The following is a 13,748-nucleotide window of genomic DNA, read 5'->3' on the forward strand; positions in this document are numbered from 1 at the left end:
AGGGAGAGAGTGCACTTGCCTTCGTCGGGAATATTTCGTCACTCTGCGACAAAACAGGTCGGATGACGTCATGGGCAGCCCACCACCGTAACTAGGTTCTCTGGGTGTGCGCTGCCTTTCTTCGGACAACCTTTAGGCAGAGTTCGATCACATCATTTTATTTGCACAGACTGAACCAAACAACAAAAACTCGTCAAAAAGGTCTTTACAACTCAAGACAATATATACGACATAGAGGAGCATTTAAAATAATTAATAAAATGGTTGACACTGACCCCTGCACCTTCTTTTATACTAACAAACTCCATGTTACCAGAAGTTCAAATACTAACCTTTTCACAAAATTTTGCAGAACAAATATTCGTAAGTTTTCTTTTAGCTTTAGAGCAGTTAAGGGATGGAATGCACTGAATAATTCAACAAAAACAGCTAAAACTATTGACCAGTTCAAGAATCTTATAGACAATGACTCCAAATCATTAATAAAACCATTCGATTTTGATGAATGAACATTTAAAAAATTTCATACGCATGTACGCAACCCTAAACTATTTCTATATTAAGAAGGGGCGTTGAAAAGCCAAAAAGGCTTTAAAAAAAAAAAAAAAAAAAAAAAAAAAAAGTCCCAAATTCTGTACCTGTACCTGTTAAAAGAAAGCAGTGCGGCAAGTTTATTACTTAATTTTTTATATTTTTTTCCATAGATTCTTCCGATGGAGATCTGGCGTAAACAAATGACATAAAGCAGATCACATAATGGGTTTGGAACCTTTGCCTTGAAACGGAATTTATTTAACAGATCCCGTCGACAGTTGTCCAAAACAACAATTTCCCTTCCCTCAATTTCAGAAAGACATGAAAACGTATGCGTGATGTGGATAAAATGATGTTTCAAACTGATATTCGGTGTGTCAAGTTTCCCTGAAGTCGAAGCCAGATGAGGCTGTGCGTTGAATTTTAAATAGACCTGTTCAAATACTTGAATGGCAGATATTTGACAAGATACGCGTGCAAAGTAAACATACAAGATTAAAGCAAATAACTGGTGTAATTATAAAAAGAACAAGAGAGGCAAGGCCTTCAAGACTCACTTGTGATACACTTTTTTTTAAAATCCAAGCTTTTTATGTATTGAGTATAATTTCAAAATGTAATGTTTAAGATGAGAAAAATCAGTTTAAAGCAAATTAAGTCCCCCAGCATTAATTACAGAGTAATTTCTCTTTTTTACTCTCTGCACCAAAACGTTTGCAAAATAAATAAAACTTCCATGCTTAGCAAAAGAAGTTCCTGTTTGAACAAAAAATGATAATAATGACTGTTCTTGTTGTTGGGTCAGAATATCAGATCAAAGTGCCAAGTTTAGAGAATACAAAAAATATAAATATAACAGTAAATGCAGTCTGCATATAATTAGGCTTCATTTTTTTGTTGTTGTGCCCATCCCAGAGGTGCAATATTGTTTCAAACAAGATGACTGGAAAGAACTGAATTTTTCCTATTTTTATGCCTAATTTGGTGTCAACTGACAAAGTATGTGCAGAGAAAATGTCAATGTTAAAGTTTACCACGGACACACAGACACACGCACACACACACACACAGACAACCGAACACCGGGTTAAAACATAGACTCACTTTGTTTACACAAGTGAGTCAAAAATAAATTGTGAACTTGCAAAAATACTCATCGAAGTCGTTCAAAATCCTTTTGTCGGAACAGGCGATTTCCACTACGATATTTTAGCATTTCGGTGAACAAGAAAAACCGGCTATGGAGACGCGCATGCGCACGCGGTTCTGGCTAGATATAACCAGGGAAACCCAACAAAAATCCGACGAAAGTGGGCCTGCACAACCTCCTCAATATTTCATCGTGTGATAGTGATATGACGCATAACTCGACAGAGAGCAAATACTGCATAGGTCACTCACACACACACTCACACACACACACACACACGAAAAAAAGGGATGTTTGCATACATTGTAACTGTTAACTTTCTGACTTAAAAAAATAAAATACAATAGAGGCAGAGCCTTCAAGACTCACTTGTGATACACTTTTTTTTTTAAATCCAAGCTTTTTATGTATTGAGTATAATGCATTTACTGTTATATTTATATTTTTTATATTCTCTAAACTTGGCACTTTGATCTGATATTCGACTCAACAAAAGATCTGTCATTATTTTCATTTTTTGTTCAAACAGGAACTTCTTTTGCTAAGCATGAAAGTTTTGTTTATTGCAAACGTTTTGCTGCAGGCAGTAAAACAAGGGAAATTACTCTGCTGGGGGACTTAGTTTGCTTTAAACTGATCTTTCTCATCTTAAACATTACATTTTGAAATTATACTCAATACATAAAAAGCTTGGATGTTTTTTAAAAAGTGCATCATAAGTGAGTCTTGAAGGCCTTGCCTCTCTTGTTTCAAAATGTAATGTTTAAGATGAGAAAGATCAGTTTAAAGCAAATTAACTCCCCCTAGCATTACAGAGTAATTTCCCTTTTGTACTATCTGCACCAAAACGTTTGCAAAATAAATAAAACTTCCATGCTTAGCAAAAGAAGTTCCTGTTTGAACAAAAAATGATAATAATGACTGCTCTAGCTGTTGGGTCAGAATATCAGATCAAAGTGCCAAGTTTAGAGAATACAAAAAATATAAATATAACAGTAAATGCAGTTTGCATATAATTAGGCTTCATTCTTTTTTTTTGTGTGCCCATCCCAGAGGCGCAATATTGTTTTAAACAAGATGACTGGAAAGAACTGAATTTTTCCTATTTTTATGCCAAATTTGGTGTCAACTGACAAAGTAGTTGCAGAGAAAATGTCAATGTTAAAGTTTACCACGGACACACAGACACACACACACACACAGACAACCGAACACCGGGTTAAAACATAGACTCACTTGTTTACACAAGTGAGTCAAAAATCACGTGGAAGTGTCGGCAATGGGCGTAGGATCGATCATTGGTCGTGGTTTGTTTGTTTGTTTCATATCTTACCTTGCCCTGTCTGTGTCATATCGCTTCATGGTCTGTGTGTTTCATATCTGACCGTGCCTTGTCTGTGTCAGATTGCTGTGTGGTCTTTGTGTTTCATGTCTTACCTTGCCTTGTCTGTGTCAGACTGCCGTGTGGTCTGTGTGTTTCATATCTGACCTTGCCTTGTCTGTGTCAGACTGCCGTGTGGTCTGTGTGTTTCATATCTGACCTTGCCTTGTCTGTGTCAGACTGCCGTGTGGTCTGTGTGTTTCTGGCCCCAAGTATCTTTCTGACCTCCTCCATATCTATACCCCGACTCGCCAGCTCCGTTCTTCCTCTGATACTCGACTTCTCAGGATACCTCACGTCAGAAGTAAAACCTATGGACACAGGTCGTTTTCTTTTCAATTGCCAAAGACGTGGAACAAGCTCCCTGATAACCTCCGTCATTCTGATTCCCTCATATGTTTTAAATCTCGTCTCAAAACTCACCTTTTCCCTCAGCAGTAAGTTCAATTGTGGCAGGTCCACTTCCTTTGCGTTAGCTGTGCTTGACTATGTGTGTGTAGATATGTATGTGTACATAACTACATGCATGTATATGAATGTGTATTGTGTGTGCGTGCGTTTATGTAAGTTTGTGCCTGCCTATGTGTGCGTATGCGTTAGGGTAGCTGTTAGATACACATGTATGTTAAAATGTATGTATGCAGTGTGTGTGTGTGTGTGTGTGTGTGTGTGTGTGTGTGTGTGTGTGTTCATATCTTGCCTTGCCTTGTCTGTGTCAGACTGCTCTGTGGTCTTTATTTCATATCTGACCTTGCCTTGTCTGTGTCATATCAGTGCGTGGTCAGTGTGTTTCATGTTTTTCTGTTAACCTTTTGACTGCCACGCCCATTTCATGCTCAGTGACAACAATATGCCAAGGGATTTGGTTGTGGGAGGGTATCATGATAAAAGGATTCTAACATGCAGACTACTGAAAGATAATATAAATAACCCATAGGCCATAGTTTTCTGAAAGGAAAATGCACACACTATCCAATTCTGACAAAATCACAAAAGTTATTGCTTTTGTTGGCAGTGTATGTCAATGTTTGTAGTATTAAACAATCAAAAATAAAAACCCACCTTACCTTTGGTACACATACTCTACACTTCTGGGAGAGTATCATAAAAAGGATCTTAGCAAACAGACTGGTGAAAGAAAGTATACTTAACCTGTACTTTTCTGACAGGGAAATGAGCACACTGTCCAATTCTGACAATTTGACACAAATTCCATGCATTAGCCGCAATGTATGCAGTTGTATAAAGTATGTAAATACACACACACACATGCACAAACACACACACACACACACATACACAAACACCTTACCTACCATGTTTTTACCAGACTGCTGCGAACCAACGAGGACCTGGAAGTCAAGTCGGTGGGCATGCAACTGCAGGAGATGAGGAACGAGAAGAAATCCTCCTGCTGTGGGAAATAGCCCCTTCTCCACCCTTTAGCCCCGCCCTCACACCCCCAACCCCCGTACCCCAGCACTCCCCACACCCAACCCCACCCCTTCAGCCCGTCTGGACCCCCAAGTCACTACACGTCATTTTGACCTTGACCTCACCTTGACTTTTCACCTGTGACCTTGGCTTTCATACTTTAACTGCTGAACTGTTGTGAAGTCAGGGATGGTAGGAGGTGAGGAGGAGATGGATATCGCCATTTTCTCTCATCATCGTTCTTCCTTCTCTCAGAGCGTCATACAGCATGGTGGCGAATAAAAGATTATCTCTTTTTTCCATCGGTGGCGACATTCATTCAGGACCTCACAACGCGTGCCTGACCCCGTCGCTATGGCGATCGTTGACCTGGATTCCTAGACTTTGTGAAGGTGCGAGAGAGGTCAAGGTTGTGGCTACGAAGGGCGTGCTTTTGACATCGTCAACATTTATGTTTGGTGTGTGTTTGGTTTTTCTTTTTTCTTTTCTTTTAATGGGTGGTGTGTTGGAGACTCAGTTTTGACGAGAAAGGACACGTGTAAGAATGTCAAGATGACTTCCAGTGTCAAAGAAGATGGATATTCAACAGCATTGTGAAAGGATCATTGTAAAAGTGCATCAGTATGATGGGAAAAAAATGGTAGGAGGGTAAAGACAATAAGCCTTTTTTGTTATTTCACTTTGAATTTCATGAGGGTTTTTTGCCCTCGTCATGTCAGCAATTGATGTGGGAGAAAAAATGAGGTGTGGGGATAACACATAAGAAACTTCAAGTGTCTGTTCTGTTTTTTTTGAGAATCTCCTGTAAAGTTTTCATCTCCGGTGAACTACACACCTGTTGAACAGACAGTCATTAACCGAAGAAGCTAATGTACACATTCATTATCTGTTTTTATTTCATTTTTCAAATTAGGTTTTCATTTTACTTGTTTTATTTTAACACAGTTGTTGTTGTTGTTGTTATTATTAGAGATTCAAATCTCACTTCCATTCTGTTTTATATTCATTTATTACTACTGCTTTGCACTGAAATTGAGTTCGGAATGGACATGGTCGGGTAGCCACTATGAGCTTTTTTGTGAATATAATACAGCGCGGTGTGATTTGGGACAAACCGACATCCATTGTTTTTTGGGGTTTTTTTTGGTTGTCTTGTAAATGCTGGTATTCCATAATTTGCCACACTAGTAAAAAAAAAAAAAAAAATTAAAGAAAAGAAAGAAAAAAAAGTTGGTAATACAAAAAAGTAATTTGTGAAACACAGTAACTGAATTTCTGTTGCACATGTATTACTATGATAATTTTTAATGTGTGTGTGTGCGCGACATTGGTGATGATTTTGTTGCACGTGTGAGTTTTGTGATACAAGGTGATATTGAAAATTTGTTACACAGGTTATAGGCTTGCCACACAGGTGATGTATATTTTTTTTCTGACACAGGTGATGACATTTGTGACACAGGTATTAAGTTTGTTATGCAGGTCATACAGTTTTGACAAAGGTGATAAGAATTCTTATACAGATAATGGGTTTGTTACGCATGTGATATATCTATTCTGGTACAGGTATTGATATTTGTTACACAGTTAATAGGTTTGTTACGAAGGTGATAAAGTTTTGTAACACAGGTGATAGCAGACTCGTTTTGACAGTCGGGACAGGCAGATAAAAGGGGACAGCGGGGGAATCAGCTTGGTTGGGTGTGCGCGCTTTTGATGGATTTTCTTGTTTGGTTGATACGATCGTCTGAACATATCACATTCTTTTTATTGTTATCTTTTCATCATCATTAATCTTGTGTGTTTGAGAGAGAGGTGAGGTGGAGGGGGTGGGCGGTTGAGGATACAGAAACCCGTTCTCAAGATATTTTGGAGTTTGACAAGAAATATTCTGCGATGTTACAGACAACTAAATAAAGGACTCGTTCAAAGAATAAATATATAAATAAACAATTAAATAAATTCTTGAAAAAGAATAAAGAAAGAAAGAAATCTACACACAACAAACAAATGAGAGACGCATTTTCCAAATGGATAGCAACGTGCCATGAAAAGTCCCCAGTAGGACTTTAAAAAAAAAAAAACTGAAATAAAAGGGCACGCAGGAAAAACACAAAAAAGGGGTGGCGCTGTAGTGTAGCGACACACTCTCCCTGGGGAGAGCAGACCGAATTTCACACAGAGAAATCTGTTGTGATAAAAACAAATACAAATACATGTTCCATAGAGTTTCAAAACAGTGGGTTTTTGGTTTTGGGGGTTTTTTTGTTTTTTTTTTTGGTTGATTTTTTATTTGTTACTGCTTACACTGTTCAAAACCTCCTCTAGATTGAAATCCGCAAACAAGTGCTGTCAGTCATATTCTCTCCGCAAGACAAAATATAATAGGAAAGTTGTCAAGGACACAAGACCACACAAACACACACACACACACACACACACACACACACACACACACACAGGTGTTCAAACCCAGAACGAACTCACCCCTTCGAACAGCGCGAACTAAGACCCAAGCCCTGAACCAGTTCACATCAATTAAGGACTGTCGGCCAATAGTTAATTGTTAAACTCTACTCTTAACTGAAGTCGTCAGAAGTCTGTTAGCTCTCGACAGACACCTGCTCCATTCTTTCATCGAGTAAGACAGCCGTCAGTGTTATCACATGATTTTTTTTTTTCAGTCTGTTTCTAAGTGTTTTTTTGGGGGTTCTTTCATTGTTGATGTCTGATCTGAATATTTGACTTTCTCCTTCTTCAAAGGAAAATAGGTCCCATACAGTATTTTGCGGTGGGTTGGGCTGTAAGTGATAATAAATGTAAAAGAAAAGGTATATAAAGAAAAAGATGTCGGTGGTATGGGCGATAACTGATATATTCATGTCAGTCTCGAATATATTAATGTCGATACAGAAAAAAAAAATAACAAGGGATTTGTGGCAGACTGGATGTTCACCATGGGCATCAGAATTATTTTGTTTCGTGTGTGATCCTGTGTTGAGTCCTGGAATCGGTTTTCACAGCGATTCTTGATGAATGATTATGTGTTTGCTAACTTGTTCTTCTTATCATTATTATTGTTGTTGTTATTGCTATTTTTGAACAGATTGAAGTTCTCAGTACTGTTTTCTGTGCAAATATTTTAAACTGAGCTGAGATGAGCTGACACGTAAAAATAAAAGCTATTTCAACAGAAACGTAACAGATACTGACCAGTGGAGTTTGTGGATTCGCAGACACCGGAACTTAGCACTGGTTCACATGACTCGAGTGATAAGACGACGAAGAAAGAAGCCTGTTTGTGAAGACTCGATAGCGAAGCGGGGAGTGGCCAGTCCAAGCATGAATCACTGTCAGCCCACTCGAACAGTGGCAGTGGAGTTTGTAAACAGTCAGTGGTTTTTTGTTGGTTTTTTGTTGTTGTTGTTGCTATCCAGCGCAGAGAGAAGTGCAGACTAACGGTAGCAGAGATGGCTTGCAGGATGGACATGGTAGTGTTAATCAGCATGCTGGCGTTATGGAGGAGCAACGACATGGAAACTGCGGACTATGCCGCCTAGCCTGTGTGCATAACGTGCCTTGCACATGTTAGTTCGACAATTGATTCTGTGTCACCTGATGAATACAGCACTTCTTCTTCTTTCTGTTACTGGTATCGGTTGTTTTTTTTGTTTTTGTTTTTGTTTTTTTTGTTTGTTTTTTTCCCACAGACACATGTCGGACACGTGCTCATCTACGCACTCTGTGCAAATATATCAATCATCGTGTGTGCGCACCAGTGCAAATGTCTGTCACCATCTGTGCCCAGCTGTGCAAATGCGTCAATCATCATCTGTGCCCAGCTGTGCAAATGCGTCAATCATCATCTGTGCCCAACTGTGCAAATACGTCAACCATCATGTGTGCGCACCTGTACAACTAAGTCCGTCATCTGTGGGCATCTACGCATCTGTGCGAATACGTCGGTCGTCAGCTGTGGTCATCCGCATGGACCTCCGCAATTTTAGTCCAGTCCAATTCTGGTCGTTTGCAGCGTTCTCAGCCCATCTTGTGCTTGTCTCAGGGCTGTTTTACGCATTGGTACATATCGTCCATAGGCAGTGGAACATTTGCGTAAAGTACCCTCATTGTCGATGAAGTATTGTTCACCCACGTTAATTTCATATCTCCATTTTCCAAAGTATGTTTTGTGTATTATGCTGTTCACTCTTAACTTCACTATTATGCTTTCAGAAGAACATCATGCTGATTTTGATTTGTTCATTTTCGTCAATATTTCTGGTTTTGAAATATTATTTTCATCTTGCCTTTGGAGTAGCGCATTTGAGTTCATAATACATGACGCATGTTCCCCAGTGTCACCGTCGTGACGCATGTTTTCTTAGCGTTATCATTATGACGATGATTTTTCTAAGCGTCACCATTGGGCTCTTCATTTGTCGCCATGGTTTCCATTAACATGGTGTTCGTACGTTTTTAAGCGGTGTATATTTCGGTATTTTCAAGCTTCGAGACTGCCATAAATGGGTTGGATATGCTTAGTTTACAAATAATTTGTATGTTTTACATTCTGCTGTGTGTATGATTTAAACTTGTCAAGGTTTGCTTGATGCGGTGTGAGGTAGGCAGTTCGAAAGGTGGTGTTTTGAGGAGAGAGAGAGAAACAGAAAATAAAAAAAAAGCCTACTGTTTTCTTTGATATTCACACAAGATGTGTTAAATTCATTCAAACCAACATGCACTTTTCTTACAGATAAGTCGGTGTGTTCTTTAATTTAACGTCTTTTTACTTTGAGTGATATAAGACGTGTCGTGTGTGTGTGTGTGTGATTTGGGGTTGGGGATGGTGGTTAAAGGAGGATATACAAAAAGAAAGAAAGAAAAAAAAAAAGGTCGGTGTGTGTGTGTGCGCGAGCGCGTGCTCATGTGCGCATGCACTCTTGCGTGAGTCCCAGCGCTCACGCACACACACGCTTACGTTTTATTGTTACATCTTATTGTGCCTTATGTTGGGTATATATTATATTATTCATCATTGTGACTTATCTTGTCTAATGATATTGCCTGGTTCATGTTGGCTATAGATCTTATTGATGAACGTCGAGTAGACTTCTTTTTTTTTTTAAACTGTTATTTTTGCCCGTCGTATTGCTTTCTTTTTTCTTTTATTTATTTATTTTTTTTAATTACTATTTTTAAAAAAATCTCTTTCTTCTATGTCTAACTTCTGCCTTTTCATATTTTTACAACTTCTGTCCTGTCATATTTTTACACCTTCCGTCGCTTGCAGCGCGTCACTAAAAAAAAAAAAAAAAAAAAAGAGAGAGAGAGAGAGAGAGAAAAACAAACAAACTGGCTGTTTGGTTTTAGGACTTTTGATTTAGCGCTCGTGCTTTTTAGAACATGTTTCCCGATGTTAAGGCTACTTGTCTTCCAGTTTCAAAATCTGAAACAATAATCCACAGTACTGAATTGCTTAGACTACTACTACTACTGACATTAGCTTTTTGAGAGACGCCAGTGTATAAGTATTATTGGTGTTCTTTCTTCCTCTCCCCAGTTTGTTTCTTTGAGAGACCGTCAGTTTCTGTATACTGTCGTTCTCTTTCCCCTCTCTCGTTTTGTTTCGTGTCTGTTTGGTTATATATATATATATATATATATATATATATATATATATATATATATATATATATATATATATATATATATTATAGATGATAAAAAAAGAAAACAAATAACAACACTGTCCGACTGCAAATATTTCGGCGTTTGCCTTCCTTAATGCCTGTGAATGAAAGTGATGTTTTATAGAAACACGTCATCATCATCCCCCCCCCACCCCCCCCCCCACTTTTTTTTTCTCTCCTCATACCCCCTGCCTTTTCTCCCCTCCCTCTCTCTCTCCCTGACTTGTCCTGAGAATTAGAGAGTGTTGAGGCCTTGAGGATAGAGCTTCCTGAGTTTGCAGATCCAGAACTCTTCCCTTGTGTGTCTGTGAGCGTGGTTGTATGTGAGGACCTGCTCTGTGGGCATGCACCTCATGTCACACAGTGAATGGTCTTTTGCATTGAAATGTCTGGTGACATGGGTGCCGGTGTTGTGCAGGATGTGTGTCCTGTGGAGGTAGAAACGTGTTCTTAGTGTATTCCATGTTTCTCCTACATACTGGGCCCCACGACACTGCTGACAGAAGAGCAGGTTATGATGTTTGAAGACCTGCAGGTCATGCTATGTCTGTTGCTGGAGAAACCTGTGCCCTCCACCAAATGTTCCCTACAGATGACGCACCTGTCGTTACATTTCACCACCCCAGCCTGTTCTTGGGTTGGCATGACTTGGGGAAGGGTGGAGGGCATGATCAGGTTTCGGATGCTCCTGGAGTTTCTCTCCCCAACAACAGGCACATCAGGCACAGCCTTTTGATGCGTGCAGTCGTGTGGAGCAGTGCCTGTTGCTCCCTGAGCCAGTCACGTAGTGGTGGGTTGGAGGGGTGATGAGTGATGACGAAGGGGACCCTGGTGTTGACGTGTTTGGTCCTGTACATCAACACCTCAGCTCTGGGGAGACTCCGTGCCTTTGTCAGAGCGTGGTGTAGTTTGCTCGTTCTGTAGCCACGGTTGAGGAACATGCCCATGATGGTAGCAACATGTTTTTCAAAGTCTTCAGTCTTGGAGCAAAGGCAGTGGAGCCTCAAGAAGTGGCTGTAGGGGATGTTGTTTTTACAGTGATGAGGATGGCATGAACGATCGTGGAGGTAAGCATGAGTGTCTGTGGGTTTTGTGAACAGTTCAGTGAGGATGAAGCCGTCATCAAGTTTGATGAGAATGTCAAGGAATGGGATGGACTGTCTGGATGACTGGACTGTGAATTTGATGGTTTGATGAGAAGTGTTGATGTGTCGGCAAAAGGTCTGCAGATCTTCCTGCGAGCCCTGCCACAGCAAGAAGATGTCAATGTAGCGTTGTCACATGCTGTCATCGATATGGACAGGGCTTTCTTCCAGCATCCTCTTTTCCAGCCAGCCCATGAATAGGTTAGCAATGGCTGGCGCCATGGGCGTGCCCATTGCTGTCCCATGTTCCTGCTTGTACATGAGTCCTTCAAAGATAAAATAATTGTTCCTGAGGACGTGAGAGACGACATCTATTATGTCAGAAGTTGGTGGTGCATTGTCAGGATGGTGGAGCGTCAGAAAGAAGGTGATGGCCTCCAACATGTCGTCGTGGGGTATGTTCGTGTACAGCCCTACATGCACAACATCTATTGTCACCAGAGTTGCTTCAGGACCAAAAGGACCTTCATTGACGTTGAGGTCCTCAAGCATCCTTAGCACTGCAGTGGAATCTTGGATGTAGCTAGGGAGCCCAACGACTAGATTCTGTAGCCAGGAGTCAACGAGCTGGGACATTTTGACTGTAGGGCCTTCCACTCCTGAGACAATTGGTCTTCCTGGGGGCTTGTCGAGCGTTTTGTAGATCTTTGGTAGATGGTAAAAACGCTGGGTTCGTGTTTTGTTTGGTTGTAGTAAGGCCCATTTTGTAAGTCTGGTCATCAGTGTGTTTGTCATCATGGAGATTGTTGGACTTCTTGGCCACCTGCACTGTGGGATCCTTGTTAACTCTGCTGTAATGCAGCTGGTTGTTGAGTTGCCGATCTGTTTCTTGGATGCAGTCCTGAACGTCCTGAATAACTACAGCTTCACTCTTGTCAGCCGTGCTGATGCGAATTTCTCTGTTCAACACCTTCTCCTGCAGCTGGTTAAGTGCCTTTCTTTCATTAATTTTCAGATTGTCTTTCAGTCTTCCAGGGCACTGGTAGGTGGATGCCTTTAGCTCTAGGTTTTGGCAGTATGTGTCCAGAGCCGCGTTCCTGCCTTTGCCTGGCTTGTAGTATGTTTTCTTGTAGAAACGCGGTGGGGGAGTGGGGTCGGTAATGTCCTCAGCTGCCTCATCAAAATAAAGCTCTTTTAACCTCACTTGTGGGCATCCCTCTTCAATGCCGTCTTCTAGCCGTTTCTGGTTGAAGGTCATAGGTGTGGGAACAAACTTAGGGCCCAAACTGAGCACCTTCAGCTGGTCTTCAGTCAGCGTTATGCTGGACAGATTGACCACCAGGTGATCATCCGCGATGGAGTTTTCTGATTTTTGGTTGGTTTGGTGTCGTCTTTTGAATCGTCTGCATTTATGCTTGCGTTGACCTTCTTGAGTGTGTCTGATTGTTTCTGTTGTGTTTGATGGAGACTTGCTAGTTTCTTTTTCTTCTTAATCCAGAGCTTATTAGCCAGCCGTTTTGACTGCCCATTCAAGTCAATGACAACTGCTTCAAACTCGTAGTAATCAGTCTTGGTGTACATTGTACATGTACTGGTGCAGTGCTGATTGTACACGTACTGGTACAGTGCTGAGCGTTGTTCCGTGACCAATGATCTATAGGTTTGTAGGCATGAGTACACCACATCAAATGAAGCTCTATGCATGATGTCATCAACGTGTCTATGGTGATAGTCACTTTTAGGAAAAGCATCCACACCAGATTTGATTCTCATTCCCCTTTGTACAATTCCTTCTACTGTACAAATTGAAAGAAAGCGAACGTGTGATTCATATCTTGTAAGCTTGTCAAGTATCAACCCCAGCGCCTGTCTGTCAGGGGCCTGGTTAGCCATGATTTTGAATCCAGTCAAGGATGCTATGCAGATCAAAATGTAGAAATATAAATGATAAAACAACATATGACCACCTTTTTAATGTCCGTATGCGTGTTGTTGGATCCGTCCAGAATGGAAAAATACACTTGAAATCTTAAGAAGAGTTACAGGTGATTAAAAAAAACAAAAAAAACAAAAAAAACAGCAACACTATCCGACTGCAAATATTTCGGCGTTTGCCTTCTTCAATGCTTGCGAATGAAAGTGACGTATTATAGACACGTCATCACTACGATGACGTGTTTCTACAGTGTCGTCAAGTTCAGAATGAATCCAGTTCGCCTTCTTTCAACCCGCCTCCCCCCCCCCCCCCCCCCCCGGTTTTTGTGTGTGTTTTTTTTCTCCTCCTATCCCCTGCCTTTTCTCCCTCGCTCTCCCCCCCTCCCCCCCCCCCCTTTTTTTTTTTTTGCTTTAGGTATGTTTAAAAAATTTAAAAAAAAGGAAAGAAAGGTGGGTGGAGGGGGTGCAGGGTCAAGTAGTGGGAAGAGGAGTAGAGTGTATGTGTATGCGTACAATCGCGCGCGTGTGTGCGTGCGTCT

General features: G+C 40.7%; 2 protein-coding genes across 10 annotated transcripts in view; one reads left to right on the forward strand and one right to left on the reverse strand.

Annotated features, from left to right (window-relative positions):
• The window catches only part of LOC143301131 (ras and EF-hand domain-containing protein homolog), a 137,057-nt gene extending 129,341 nt beyond the window's left edge, over positions 1–7,716 (forward strand). For all 9 annotated transcript variants that reach the window (XM_076615188.1, XM_076615187.1, XM_076615191.1 and 6 more), the window contains one exon: positions 4,396–7,716. In XM_076615188.1, coding sequence (XP_076471303.1) covers positions 4,396–4,492 — 97 coding nt within the window. In that variant the 3' untranslated portion in view covers positions 4,493–7,716. The remainder of the gene's footprint in view (positions 1–4,395) is intronic.
• A 3,750-nt stretch (positions 7,717–11,466) lies between these two features.
• LOC143301597 (uncharacterized) lies at positions 11,467–11,826 on the reverse strand. Its single transcript, XM_076615990.1, has one exon. The coding sequence runs from the start codon at positions 11,824–11,826 to the stop codon at positions 11,467–11,469; it is 360 nt and encodes a 119-aa protein (XP_076472105.1).
• Positions 11,827–13,748: the final 1,922 nt, after the last annotated feature.

This window comes from Babylonia areolata, chromosome 27 (genome assembly GCF_041734735.1).
Source record: "Babylonia areolata isolate BAREFJ2019XMU chromosome 27, ASM4173473v1, whole genome shotgun sequence".
Lineage (NCBI taxonomy): Eukaryota > Metazoa > Mollusca > Gastropoda > Neogastropoda > Buccinidae > Babylonia > Babylonia areolata.

What these genes read in the sequence shown, in the direction of transcription:
- LOC143301597 (XM_076615990.1), bottom strand. Translation starts at nt 11,826, where the DNA reads ATGCTTGAGGACCTCAACGTCAATGAAGGTCCTTTTGGTCCTGAAGCA.